We start from the raw sequence: 14,223 nt of genomic DNA, 5'->3' as shown, positions 1-14,223 counted from the left end.
ACTCCATGGCCCGAAGCATTTACAATCTACATGGGATGTAGGGAGACTTGTAATCCATCTCCAATCAGGACCGTGGGAACCATGACGAAAAATGTGACGTCATAGGCCTTTAAAAGCCTATGTCGTCTCATTATGAAGCCAGACGCCGCGGAGGAAGGACCTCCGGGCAAGAAAGAAGACCAGGGCGTGGCCGCAGACGGGGAGAAGACCCCGCCCCGCTGGAAGGAGATAGAAGAATACAGATGAAGATGGATTACAAATAGAAGACCCGTGGATTGATTTGGATTTTTAGTTTAATGTTTATTATTTTATGTTTTTTTATTTTATGGGTTCCTGATCGTGGATTGGTTCGTGGGTAAGCTGCGCAACGGGAGTCGGTGGGGGCAAGTAATGGTAAGTGAACTAAAGAAATGTATTTTATTTAACTTGTTAATTTTTTCAAAAGGTTTTTAACATGTGTATTTTTTTTTTTGTGGTATATCATTTCTTGCCACTGTATGTATGTATGTATATATGTCTAGAGAGATATATACATACAGGGTAAGAAATGATGTTGTTTTAAAAGCTTGATTTGATGTGTTTTAAATTAATTTGTCTATGCTGCTATGCTTTATTGTGAGTTTAAAGTATTTTAAAATTAGATAGATGTATTCCTTGGTATTGTATTGTGTGTTGCCTTGGTTTTAAAGGTTGTATTCTGGTCGGTACTGTATTTTTTCACAGGCTAAATTGTTCTACTCCAGGCTTCAATTAGTTAATTGTTTCATTGTTCTTGATGGAGTATGAATTGTTTAGGGATGTAAATAATGATTGCTAATTGATTTTTGTTTACTTGGTTGATTCATTTGCAGAATGTATATGGTGCATAGATTTTATGCATCATATATATTGGAATGTGAGGTTTTTCATTGGTTTGTGATGATATAGATTGTGAGATCAATTAGGATTATTAAAGGAAATTGATTTTAATGTAGTGTCTGTATGGAGAAGTGTTTGGTTGTAGGACAGTATGCTTTTGATAACCCTTCTACATTTATTTGTATATTGGTTCATCATGTGTGTGTATATACTGTGTATATATATATATATATATATATATATATATATATATATATATATACAGTATCTCTCTCTCTCTCTCTCTCTCTCTCTCTCTCTCTCTCTGTATATATATACAGTATATATATATATATATATATATATATATATATATATATATATATATATATATATATATATATATATATACTGTATATAGTTGCATGATGAAGCCACTGTACAAATTCATGGGTGAAGGGTGGGTATCGGGCCTGTGTGGCTTAACCCCTTAATCACCTTTGCGGTTATTATCTGATAAGGTGTTTAAGGGGTTAATTGATATCTGAATGTACTTGCAATGTATTGGCTTTGTATTTGCTATGTATGTTGTGGACAAGACAAGGATGTTGCTGGCCACGGACACTTCGTATTGATGAGGTCAGTAGTAATTTATTTATTTGTATATGCTAGTTAATGTTTTTAATAATGGGCAATTAATCTATTATCCATATCTGGATAATAGTTATTTTGCACATTATTGTACTGTAGGTGTTGGGGGGGAGGGTGTATGAATTGAATGTATAGGCCAGGTTTATTTTTTTTACATTCAGGGTTGGTTCCGTGGTTCTGCGTGGGACCTCTGGAGACCACCTGTGGTATCTTCGGGTATCCCAAGGGTATCAGGCTGGTGGTTCCACGGGTGACACATGCGGGGATGACGATGTGTGGTCCCAATTCTGTGGGGGCACCGCCGACCCGTAGTCTGTGGGGATGACGATGTGTGGTCCCACTTCTGTGGGGGCACCGCCGACCCGTAGGTGCGGGGATGATGATGTGTGGTCCCACTTCTGTGGGGGCACCGCGGAACCGTAGTGAGCACCCGTGAGTTCCCCAGACCCCCGAGGGAACCACCCGAGGCCCCGCAGACACCTGTGGGTCTGACCCGGGGCTCCCAGACATCCTTGGGCCTACCGTGGGGACCCAATTGTGGCCCACGGTGAACCAAGGAGACCACCTGGGGGCCATGGTGCTGGCAGGATCCACCAGCAGGCCTCCAGAACCTGTGTAAAAAGGGCTGCTGGTAAACTGTAGGTCTGTCCAGGTGCCCTGCCAGCCCACCGGGGACTCGCGTGGGGCTGCGTTATGAACCCTGTATGTAAAAGAATAAATCTTGTATTTATGGGGGGGCACAGGGGGTGGGTAATGTATTTAATAAATATAATGCTGTTTATTGTGGGTCATTGTACTGTTTTTATTGTGGGTACTGGGGGTGGGGGGGCGGGTGTTTCCCCAACGGTATGTGGGTAGGCCTCCCTTGTGGGTACTGACTGGGTGGTTAGGCCTCACGGGGGGGGGGTTAGTGTGGGAGGGTATGTAGGCATCCCGAGTGGTGGGTGAGGGTGGGTTAACCCCTTAATGACTGTAGCAGTTAATAACCGCTATGGTGATTAAGGGGTTAGGGGACATTACTTTGGATGTTTTAATTTTTGTGTCTGTTTTGCAGAAGCGGAGGGGCCATGGCCAGGATGGGGGGGGGGGTAACGGTATGTGGGTAGGGGGTGAGGGTGGTTAGACCTCACAGTATGCACATTGGGTCCCCCCCCCCTTCCCACATTTACATACACTGCCGACACAGTTTATCCGAGTGCGGCTCATTCCGCAAGCCGGGAAATGTCCCGGCTTGCGAGCCGCACTCCCTGAGCGTGCCGCGCATCACCGATGCGCGGTCACGCATCATCGGGTGCCAGCGCCCCCTGCACGCGCGTCCAGGGCTCCCCGAGGGAGCCCTGGTGTCCCGCGATCGCGGGACGGCGGCAGGGGGTTCCGGGGGACCCGGCGGACCCGGCAGCGGTAGGGAGAGCGCCCCGATCGGAGGGCGCTCTTCCGCTGCTTCGGCGCGCGCCCGTCACCCTGCGGCGCGCGCCAGGATACTGCTGCGGCCAAGAACGGGCAAATGCTCGAATAAACTTGGCCGCAGCAGTACACTGCACTCACAGCAATACAGGCAGGGAGGGAGATTTAACAGAAACATTAGGGGGAGGGGGCTTTACACAGACCACAGTCAAGGAGGTGGGGTTATAACCCACTCCCCCTCCCCACATTTACATACACTGCACTCACAGCATTACAGGCAGGGAGGGAGATTTAACAGAAACATTAGGGGGGAGGGGGCTTTAAATCTCTCTGCCTTCAGTGTAATCTGTTTAAAGCCCCCTCCCCCCTAATGTTTCTGTTAAATCTCTCTGCCTTCAGTGTAATCTGTTTAACAGAAACATTAGGGGGGAGGGGGCTTTAAACAGATTACACTGAAGGCAGAAAGATTTAACAGAAACATTAGGGGGGAGGGCGCTTTAAACAGATGACACTGAAGGCAGGGAGATACAGGGGATGTACTGTACTGTATGTTGTTTATTGCAATGCTTCAATGTGTGTATAATGTATAATGTTTTTTACAATTAGATAGATGTAATCCTTGGTATTGAATACAAAAAGGATGGGGGAGCACAATAGTTGGAAACAGGCAGTGTTGTAGAACTAGTAATTGCTTTTAAAATAAAGTAATTATATCCTGAGCGAGTGTGGTAGCTCAGGTGTCTAATGTCTAATTTGAAGGATAGACACACATGGGTTCGTATGTATTGGTGAAAGGGTAGAATAAAAGTATATATAACTTACACGGCCTGGTGTAAGCCCAATCACATCAAGGTTTCTTTTGGAATCCCGTGTGCTTCTGGTGAGGCTTTTCTTCTTGCGGTGTGGGTTCTTCTTCTTGATGTATAGGCTGCTTGCTTCGTTGGTTCAGAGTGCAACTCCAGGAGGATTTCCTCTCGTATAAACAGAAAGGAGGATAGGGTTAACACATATACATATATACGTCAATGTGGGGGGGGGGGATGGTGTGTTTATGGACCACCATAAAAATATATATAGATTATACTCCGGCACTCACACGGGCTGGTGTGAGTGTACTCTTATCTTGGTATCTTGTTTACTTATGGGTGTTACCCAATTAGTATCAGGTGATGAAAGGGAGGGGTACAATGGTATAAATGGTAAATATAACACAATACTCACACGGGCCAGTGTGAGTACACACTTCTAGCGGTATCTTTGTTCTTCTGTTCCTGATGTAGCTAATGGTGAAGATGGGGTTTAACGCATATAAAAGACACTAGGGTCTGGAGGGTACAAACTAACTTTAATAAAGAAATAAAAACAAAAACAAAAACAGAAACCAAACGTTTCTTGGGGAAGTAAAAGCAAGGGGGGACAGTATGGTGTATAGTAGTAGGGGGTCTCGCCTTCCGCGTCCGGATGGGGAGCTGCAACTACACCTCTGTCTCCTCTGTGATGTGCTGTTAAAATGTTCCAGGTAAAAGAGCAACGCGTTTCGTCCAAGTACTGGACTTCCTCAGACTCTGTAGATGTGTTCCTGCTGTTTCCAGCCTCTTTTATGCCGGGTTTAGCCAATCCTGGTCGTTGTGTTAATTGCATTAATTGCAATCCTGTTCCTCTAATGCGACGGGACGTCGCCATCTTGTAATGTGCGCGCGCATCCCATCTTGTAGGGTGCGCGCGCATCCCATCTTGTAGGGTGCGCGCGCATCCCATCTTCTATTGGGTCGCGCATGTGTGGTGGTCTAAATAATAAAGTTTTCAGGCAATACAATCGTATGTCCTTGTGCGTCTCAATAAAGTTCCGTGTTGTTGAAAAAGAAAAGAAAAAAAGAGAAAAAGGAAGAAAAGTTCGCGCGCAGTCCCTTGTATACTGCGTTATTGCATGTTCTGTATCTATGTACTCTCACTTATAACCAAATGCTGAAGGGGTTAAAAGATGCCTTAAAAGTATCATGAAAGGTGTTGTGTATGCCTCTGGTGGCTGCTGCATAAAGTATAAAGATTATACTGTGCCATAATTGTCACGTTGTGCAACCTAATAAAATTGTTTATATGTGCTGAGTTGTGTGTCTATTCTTATATGCTTATAGTGTTATACAGTGATTAAAAATGTGATATATATTCTAAATTGTGTTTGCTCTTAAAAATAATAGGTATAGTTTATTCTTGTGTATTAAGGATCCAAAATATGGTTAATTTATAAATAGTATATGTTCTAATGTGAGTTACTTTAAGGAGTGTTAGGTATAATCTAGTCTTGTGTTGATAAAAAAGTGTTTAAGTGTTTAAAGTGCAGAGTGATAAAGTTTAATATAATTAAATTAAATTGCCTGTTATAAATTAATGACGGTAGTTTATAAATAGTACATATCATAATGTGAGTTACTTCTAAGAGTATTAGATAAAATCTAATCCTAATTTACTGAAGATAGGTATTTAAATATTTAAAGTGCAGAGTAATTAAAAATACTCTAATGAAATTAGGTTTAATACCTAATGTGAATTAGTGAAGGTAATGATAATGGGGATAGTAATAAGATAATGTTCAAATAATAATAGTGAGCAACATATTGAATTGATGTCCTATGTGAGTGAGTATGACAAATGGATTGACATGCTCTAATTGTTTGCTAACCGAGTTTAAAACTCACTGCTGAGGGAAGCAGGTGGAGTGGATAAAATCATGAAACAAAAATAAAAATAAAAATAATAATAAAAAGCAAAAAATAAATGTGTGGAATATCCAAAAAATCTCTGCATGAAATCAAATGGACTAGAAAAAAGTCTCTGTCCCGGGTAAAAATTATAAGTTAAAAATAGTATACCATAAGATAAAAATGAGGATCTATGGTTTAAAAGGCAGTCGTCAATAATACAGTCCAATCCCAAATGGAGGAGAGAATTTCAGAGCCTTGGGCGGGTGTATCTGTGGTTGGAGGAGAAAAAGCAGGTTAGTGGTCACCTTAGTTTAAGCATACATGATGTCCAATGAATGGAATATGTAGGCCGTAGTCTGGGTGATCACATAAATGCCCCCAGATCTATGTCTATGTTGAGTCCTCTGGGTGTTAGTGTCTTTAATTTATATATCCAGAAGGTTTCTCGTTGGCATAGCTTACGCAGGCGATCCCCACCTCTCCAATTGGCATCTACCCTCTCTATTCCCTTGTAAGTCAGAAGATTTGGGTTACCCTCATGAAATACGCTGAAGTGCTTAGAAACGCTGTGTGTCATTAGCTGCCTTTTTATATTTCCCATGTGTTCCAGTACGCGGACTCGCAAAGATCTTGAAGTGCGACCCACGTACTGGAGTCCACAGGGGCAAGACAATAGATAAACAATGTGGTCTGTGCGGCAGTCTAGATGTTGCTTTATCTTAAAAGTTTCTTTTGTAACGTTTGACGTGAATTCCAGTTTGTTTCCCTTTGCTGCTTGTTTGCACGCTTTGCAAATAAAGCAGCTGTGGAAACCTTTTACTGGAGGTAACCAGGTCTGAACTTTTGGTTCTTCTTTCTTGTAGACGCTGGGTGCTAATTTGAGTTTAATGCACGGTGCCTTTCTAAATATGACTTTTGGGACATTGGGGATGTTGTCTTTGAGGACAGGGTCTTGTAGTACCACATGCCAATGTTTTGTTATTATTTTTTGAATTTTCATGGCATCTGCATTATAAGTACTAATGAATGGTGTTTGGAATTGTGTGTTTCCCTGTTTTGTTTTGGAGATCAGCATGTCGTTACGTGGTATTGCATTAGTTTTGGCTACTGCTGATTCTATGAGTTCTGGAGAGTAGCCTCTTTCAAGGAATCTGCCTTTCAAAATGTCTGCTTGATCCCTGAAGGTGCTATCATCAGTGCAGTTTCTCCGGACTCTCCGAAACTGGCCAAACGGAATGTTATCTAACCACTTTGGGTGGTGGCAGCTGGTCGTCATTAAAAAATTATTAGCATCCGTTGGTTTGAAGAATGTTTTTGTTTTAATTTCTGAATTTTCTATATATATGTTGAGGTACAGGAAGTTGATATTTACCTTACTCTGCTCGGATGTAAACTCCAAATTAATGTTGTTTTGGTTAATGTGTGTGATGAAATCTCTCAGTTTTAGTTCATCCCCCTTCCATATAAACAGTACGTCGTCTATATAGCGATGCCATGAGACCAGGTTTGCGCTGAAGGGGTTATTAGACCAAATGTTGGTTTCTTCCCAGTATTGTAAGGGTTAGCTTTGGTTTTAAATTGTGTTTTCTGGTTGGTACTTACAGTATATATTGATTTTTGCTTACTTGATTGGTTAAAATAGTTGACTTGTTTGGAAGTGTTTGTATTTACTGGTACAGTAGCTTGCAATGATATTGTTAACATCCATTTGCAGAATGTATATGGTGCATAGATTTTATGCATCATTTATACAATGTAAATGCAATGTACTGTGTGGATTGGAATGTTATGTTTTATATTGTAAGATCAGTTAGGATTATTAAATTGATTATTATTATTATTGTCTGTATGGAGAAGCGTTATTTGTAGGACAGTATGATTTTGATAACCATTCTACATTTATTTGTATATTGGTTCATCATGTGTGTGTATATACTGTATATGTATAGGGATTGTTATTATATATATACTGTATATATACAGTATATATATACAGTATATATTTATTTCTCTTCATGTATTTATTTATTTATTTAGATTTATTTATTAATTGTGGGGCTGCTGTGCGTGAATTTTTTTTATTGTGGGTAGCGGGGATGGGTGAAGGGGGTGTTTGGCCCTTGGTGTGAGTTTAGGACTTGCGGGGGGGTTGCGGGTGCACTTAACCCCTTCACGGCCGTAGCAGTTAGTACCGCTACGGTCGTGAAGGGGTTAAGTGCACCCGCTACCCCCCGCAAGCCCTAAACAACCACCGATTGGGCTAATACCCCCTTCACCCACCCCCACTACCCACAATAAAAAAAATTCACACACAGCAGCAACAGCACAATTAATAAATAAATCTAAATAAATAAATAAATAAATGAATGAATATAAATACATTTAAAATACATTTTTATTGATAGTGTAGATGTACAGAGGGTCTCCGGAGCTGAACCGCTGTGGTTTTAGGTCTGGGGACCCCCTGCTCCCCGAGATACAGGCCCCTTTAGGGGGTGCCGGTATCCCTCTGCTCTGCTTGGTTTACAGGCCGCGATCACGTGATCGGGCCTCTTAAACGCAAAGGGATACCGACACCTCATAAAGGGGGCTGTATCTCGGGAAGCAGGGGGTCCCCCGACCTGAAACCAACGCGGTTCAGCTCCGGAGACCCCCTGCAAATCTACACTATAAATAAAAATGTATTTCAAATGTATTTATTTATAGTCATTTATTTATTTATTTATATATATATATTTTTTTTGGCGGCTGCTGTGTGCGAGTTTTTTTTTATTGTGGGTAGCGGGGGTGGGTGAAGGGGGTATTAGCCCCAACGGTGGCTGTTTAGGGCTTGCGGGGGGGTAGCGGGAGGGCTTAACCCCTTCATGACCGTAGCGGTATTAACTGCTACGGTCGTGAAGGGGTTAAGTGCACCCGCAACCCCCCTGCAAGTCCTAAACTCACACCAAGGGCCAAATACCCCCTTCACCCACCCCCGCTACCCACAATAAAGCGGGCACGGTGAGTTAACCCCTTCATTGCCTTAGCGGCTATCCGCTATGGTAATGAAGCAGCATTTCTGTATTTTAATAATATTGTGCAGGAGCAGGGGGGGTCCCTGAGCATTAATTTCTGGCTCAGGGAACCCCCTGCTCACTGTACAATATTATTAAAATACAGAAATGCTGCTTCATTACCGTAGCACATAGCCGCTAAGGTAAGGAACGAGTGTTTATTTATATATGTTTTTTATTCATACTGTACATGTGCAGAGGGTCTCCGGAGCAGAAACGTTTTGGTTTTAGGTCTGGGGACCCCCTGCTTTCTGAGATACAGGTCCCTTTAGGGGGTGCCGGTATCCCTCTGCTTTGTTTACAGGCCGCGATCACGTGATCGGGCCCTTTAAACGCAGAGGGATACCGGCACCTCATAAAGGGGGCTGTATCTCGGGGAGCAGGGGGTCCCCAGACCTGAAACCAACGCGGTTCAGCTCCGGAGACCCCTGCACATCTACACTATCAATAAAAATGTATTTTAAATAATTTTTAATGTGCCGATGTTTGCGCAGAGAGAGCAGTGTATATATTTTTTCCTGGCTGCTTCTCTACTTAACTTCTGCCTGAAATGTCCCTAAAAAATGTTATTCTTTAGCTGGGTTTACATGCAACACCTTATCAACAAAGATCTAAGGACTTCAACATATACACCATAAAATAGGGCCAACAGGAAGGTACGGGAGAGACTTTTGAAAGTATTTGAGGGCATCAACAAAGTACATGAGGGAAGCATCTTTCAGAGGAAGAACAAGTTTTGAGCTGGACGGTGGTGGAGTAAATGATGCATCAATCTCCCAGCAGAACTGGTGAGATAGATGGTCAGATCATTCAAGAATGGACACATGGTGAGTCTATCAGGATAGGAAATACTAAAAAAAAAAAGTGTTGGTATGTAGGGGAGACGGGCAGACTAGTTGGTCAATTGTCATTCATCAGTGTCTAGGTTTCACCTAAAGATTGAGTGTGTTCAGCAAAGATTATCTGACAGTGTGAAGACTTTACCTTCTTGAGCTTCTCCTCCGTCCGTGCTGTTATCAGAATGTGAGATCCCATGTTTGCCAGGTGATATGCCATCTGCTCTCCTATGCCAGAGCTGGCTCCTGTCACTAGGACTCTCTTGCCCTTCAGCATAGCTGTTGGAAGAGGAACATCAATTAATGCAAAGCAGCTTAGTGCACTCAAATTCCCACTCAATACAAGCAAAATACAGTTTTCGACCAAATTTTCAAACAGTTCACAATTTTATGAAATTTGTTGTATGATTATTTTAAATAAAAATTTTGCAATTTTTGTTTGAAATTTGATGAAAACGGCAACATTATGTCATGTGTTGAATTTCTGTTCAAAACTTTGCAAAATTGAAAAATGTTACCATTGTCATTTTTCCAAAAGTTACGTTAAAAATACAAAGGTCACATGGCCAATGTCACCCATCCATATGTTGTGCGAACTTGCTACCTTTTTATGGCCAACCTTGCAGGTTTTTTTTTTATAGTTAGGTAAACAATAGAAACAGACACTAAATAAGTTATGAACAAAAACAGACCTCTGGCGCTGAGGCTCAAAAAACACTGTGGGGCTAAGATGAAATGAGCTTGGATCTTTGTGATGATGTATACTGTACCTCAGGAAAAGGAGACAAAAACCATATACACTACCATAGTGCATTACCCAACGCAAAGAACTGATAAAGCTAGGTATACATGGCAAAGGATAACAATTTAATAAAACGGTATGATAATAAAAAATAAATGATAAAATACACTTGTACGCACACACAGCGTGCTCACAACATAGCATTAAGAAGGGTGATGACCTTGGTCACTTCCGTCATACCCTCCTCCACCGTGGGTAAAAATTTGCTGACGAAGCTATTGGTTACAGCGAAACACGTGGGATCGAGGCGACAGCTGAGAGACACTGAGGTGGACCGACGCCGAGTTTGGAGTAGTGTTTCCTGCGGCCGCATTTGGAAGTACTCACCCGCCAGGCATCTGTGTCCCATCAAGTGTGGAACCATCCGAGGGAGGAGCGGTGAGGACGTCTTCGCTCCATTTGTGTTTTCCCTCTATGCTTATTTTTAACTGACACATTGTAAGTGCGCACTTGTGATGTGCTTTTTCATTCAATGTGATTACATACCGTCTACGCTATGGTGTCTCTCTATTTCCTGTCCTTGTACACCCCTACAACATACCCAGAGGGCAATCTACGTGGGATCTCCGTTCCTGTACAGTCCTATTCAGTGTGACACGCCTCATTTGCTCACACGTTTGTGAGTATAATACCTGCAGATCACTTGTGCTTTTTAAATATTTGAGTCAAACTGTGCTGTGCTATTTGTTTTTTTTCTTTTGTCTATATATGTGAATTCCGCTCCCTCATTCTACCTGTATACTGTATTTAAAAAAATGCCCCATATCAGCCCGTTCTGCTGCTTTAACCTGTTAATCACAGCACATTCTCCAGTCGTTTGCTAAATCCGCTTAACAGCAATTCACATTAAGGACAAACCAGAACTGGAAAAATTCTACAGAGATACAGAAATACTGACGTGTGCACGGTGTAATATGTCATGCACACACACACACACACACACACACACACACACACACACACGGTGTAATATGTCATGTGTTGTTGTTCATCTGAGGTTGTATTTAGCTAATTTTAAGACCTGCCAAGGAACAGATGATTGTTATGTCCTGATATGTAAAACCATAGAATTCGAAGAGGGTGTACTTTACTTTTCCCACAACTGTATAATGTATGTATGTATTGTGACATAGTCCCAGGATAGTGGACAGCTTTCTGTCTCATTTATAACAGAAAGTGCAGACTTAGGGCCTCATGCAGAGAGCAGCGCTATTAACAATCTCGCCATTTTCCGGCGAAAATAGCGCTAAAAACAGCCGAAAATGGCGAGGTATGAAAAAAGCGCCATTTTTTTTTCTATTTATTAATCACGCCGCGCGGCTGGCGAGAACCTACATCTCGCCAGTCTGAAAAATATCCAAATTCAGAAAGGCGCGCTCGCCATCTAGCGGCTGTTTTTGGCGCGATTTTCGTCAATTTTCTCCGCCAACTAAAGTTGGCAAGAAGCAGGAGCTCGCCGGCTATAGGGAAAAAAAAAAATGCGCGATTTTTTTTCCCTCCCTTTCAGCTGCGCGCATCTCCTCATTTACAATTCTCCACATGCAGTAATGCTAAAAATAGCGGATTTCGCCCATTTCTGCATATGGAGAATAAAACTCTCCATTAAAGCTACTTTTTCTTAAACTCTCCAATTTATTCTAGCGCTGCTCTCTGCATAGACCCCTAAGTGTGGATGTGAACTGCTCTGCAGATTCAGTCACTAAGGCTGGTGGATATGAAATCTATACCAGACTTTACAATGGTTCTGGTTTCCCGCACCTGCTCTCCTAATTGAGGAACAGGAATATATTGCAGTTTGGCTGCTTCATTCTCTCTTAGAGCCTGGAGGCTGGGTGGATGCTGCTCCCCAGTATCCAGTTTGGGGTAGATGGCCCCCCTAACGTGATTCGGCATCTGAGAATCTATTGGGACGCTGTCCCCATCTGACAGTTAAGAACTCAATGTTATATCTGTGTGTTATTTAAAGTTGGTAACTGGCTTACCCAGCCAACATTGCAGATAGGGATATGGTGTTAGTTAGACTCCTAGAATCTTTATTTATATAGCGCCATCAATGTACATAGCGCTTTACAGCAGTAATACACGTCACAATCATATAAATAACAAATAAGAAAATGAACACATAACGGGAAGAAGTGCTTCAGACATAAAAGTGACATTTAGGAAAAGGAGGGCCTGCCCCAAAGAGCTTACAATTGAACTGGTAAATAGGCAGAATGTACAGAGACAGTAGGAAGGTGTTCTGTTATCTTGCTCATATTTAAAGAGCTATAACACGTTTCCTAAATGATGAAACCAACATTTGACACGGTATAAAAGCAGGTACATGGCCGAGTGCTTTTAGTTTATTCACTGATCTTTTAATTGCAGTGAATGTCAGCGAGAGATGAAGAACCAAGACATACACAGTAATCCAGGCTGAATGTCACAGAAAGCTAGCAAGGGGTCGAGAGAAACAGGAATGACTTACCCGGCTCAAAAACGTCTCTTCCTGAGTAAAAGTAAAAAGCCAGCAGGATCCCTGTGAAGGCAACGAGGAACTTTTTCAGCAGAGACATGCTGCAGCCAGAGGGACAGAGGCAGCTTTGTGCTAGAACACAAGGTGTTCAACAAATGCAATGGGCGTTTAAATAACCTAGCACTGCTGTGAAGCAGCTTGGACCTTAGTTTTTCTGTGTTTAAGGTTGCAGGTCACATACAGTATATTGTTAGTTAATTGCACAATACATGGGCTTGCTTTTTTCTAGCTAACTGGAATTCTGAAATTCTAAGGCGGACTCAAACTATTAACTCCTTAACTTCTTTACCACTCAATAAAAAACACCCACACAAATCCTCTTCACACCCTCTACCTACGCCTTCCTGCTGCTGGGGATCTCCCCTAAGCCTGAAGCCAGACATACACACCTGATCTCACCCGTGCCTCCTTGCCATCTCTTCCCCTGTATATGGTGTTAACCTTCTGATTTAATACTGACTAACCTTAAAACTCGCCCCACAAATCAAGCATCCCAATAGCCTGCACTCATGGCTATTGCCCCACACTCACTCAGTCACTCCTACCACCCATTGTGCCCAAGCACTGCCATCTACCGCACTTATTCCCTCACCTACTGTCTCTGTTAGGCCGGGCCATGGTAAAAAATACAGCGCTGAGCCAGGAAACTTACCTCCTGCATCCGGCATGTGTGGGGCTTTGGTAGACGCTTCCGCAGGCGTGTGGAATTGCAGCCGACAGATTATTTCATTTTTCGCGCGGAGGGGCGGTCACGTGACCGGCAAAAGCCAATGTTACTCCGTGATGTAGGCGCCGTGACGTGGTGCACTAGCCCCGCCTCCAGCCCCGCCTCCCACCCACCTCACAAGCGCATTCGCTGACGCTCATGTGAGCAGGAGAGCATGAGCGTCAGCGCGGCTCAGCGCTGTATTTTTTACCATGGCCCCGGCCTAAGTCTCCCATCAAACCTCTTAGATTGTAAGCTCTTCGGGCAGGGATTTCCTTTCCTATTGTCTGATTTGACTGCACTTATTGTATTATTATAATTCCCTGTACTGTATTCTTTAGGAAGCGTTGAGTACACTTTTGGTGCTATATAAAGATATACAATACAACACCAGAGCAATTTTTTTTTTTACACAGTGTAACCCATCTTCCCCCTAAGGCTGCGCTTATAGTGCTGGCGACGCGACATCGCATCGCCGTTGCGTCAAAACAAATGCATTGTTGCCGTCGTCGGTGCTTATAGTGCACGCAACGGCGACGGCACGACCAAGCGACAGCGCTACCTAAAGTCTGGTAGTCACTGTTATTTGATTTTTTCAGCTACAGTCTCCCCTTGTGGCCAATCAGAGAGCTTCTCCGTCCCTCTGCCTTCCCCCTTTCTGATGTCACTGTCTTTGTAGCCAGCGATGTCACCTAAACTTACATTACAACTATC

The 14,223-nt window shown here is 42.7% G+C and overlaps 1 protein-coding gene across 1 annotated transcript; it reads right to left on the bottom strand.

Moving 5' to 3' along the window:
* Positions 1-5,446: 5,446 nt before the first annotated feature.
* On the bottom strand, positions 5,447-12,965 carry LOC142503158 (11-beta-hydroxysteroid dehydrogenase 1-like). Its single transcript, XM_075615240.1, has 3 exons — positions 12,756-12,965; positions 9,632-9,762; positions 5,447-5,863 (listed from the first exon to the last, which is right to left on the bottom strand). Exons 1-3 carry the CDS (start codon positions 12,841-12,843, stop codon positions 5,804-5,806), a joined length of 279 nt encoding a protein of 92 aa, XP_075471355.1. The 5' UTR covers positions 12,844-12,965; the 3' UTR covers positions 5,447-5,803.
* Between the last annotated feature and the right edge of the window lie 1,258 nt (positions 12,966-14,223).

This window comes from Ascaphus truei, chromosome 9, assembly GCF_040206685.1.
Source record: "Ascaphus truei isolate aAscTru1 chromosome 9, aAscTru1.hap1, whole genome shotgun sequence".
Classification (NCBI taxonomy): Eukaryota; Metazoa; Chordata; class Amphibia; order Anura; family Ascaphidae; genus Ascaphus; species Ascaphus truei.
Note: the sequence above shows the minus strand (reverse complement) of the source record. Positions and strands in the feature narration are given on the sequence as shown.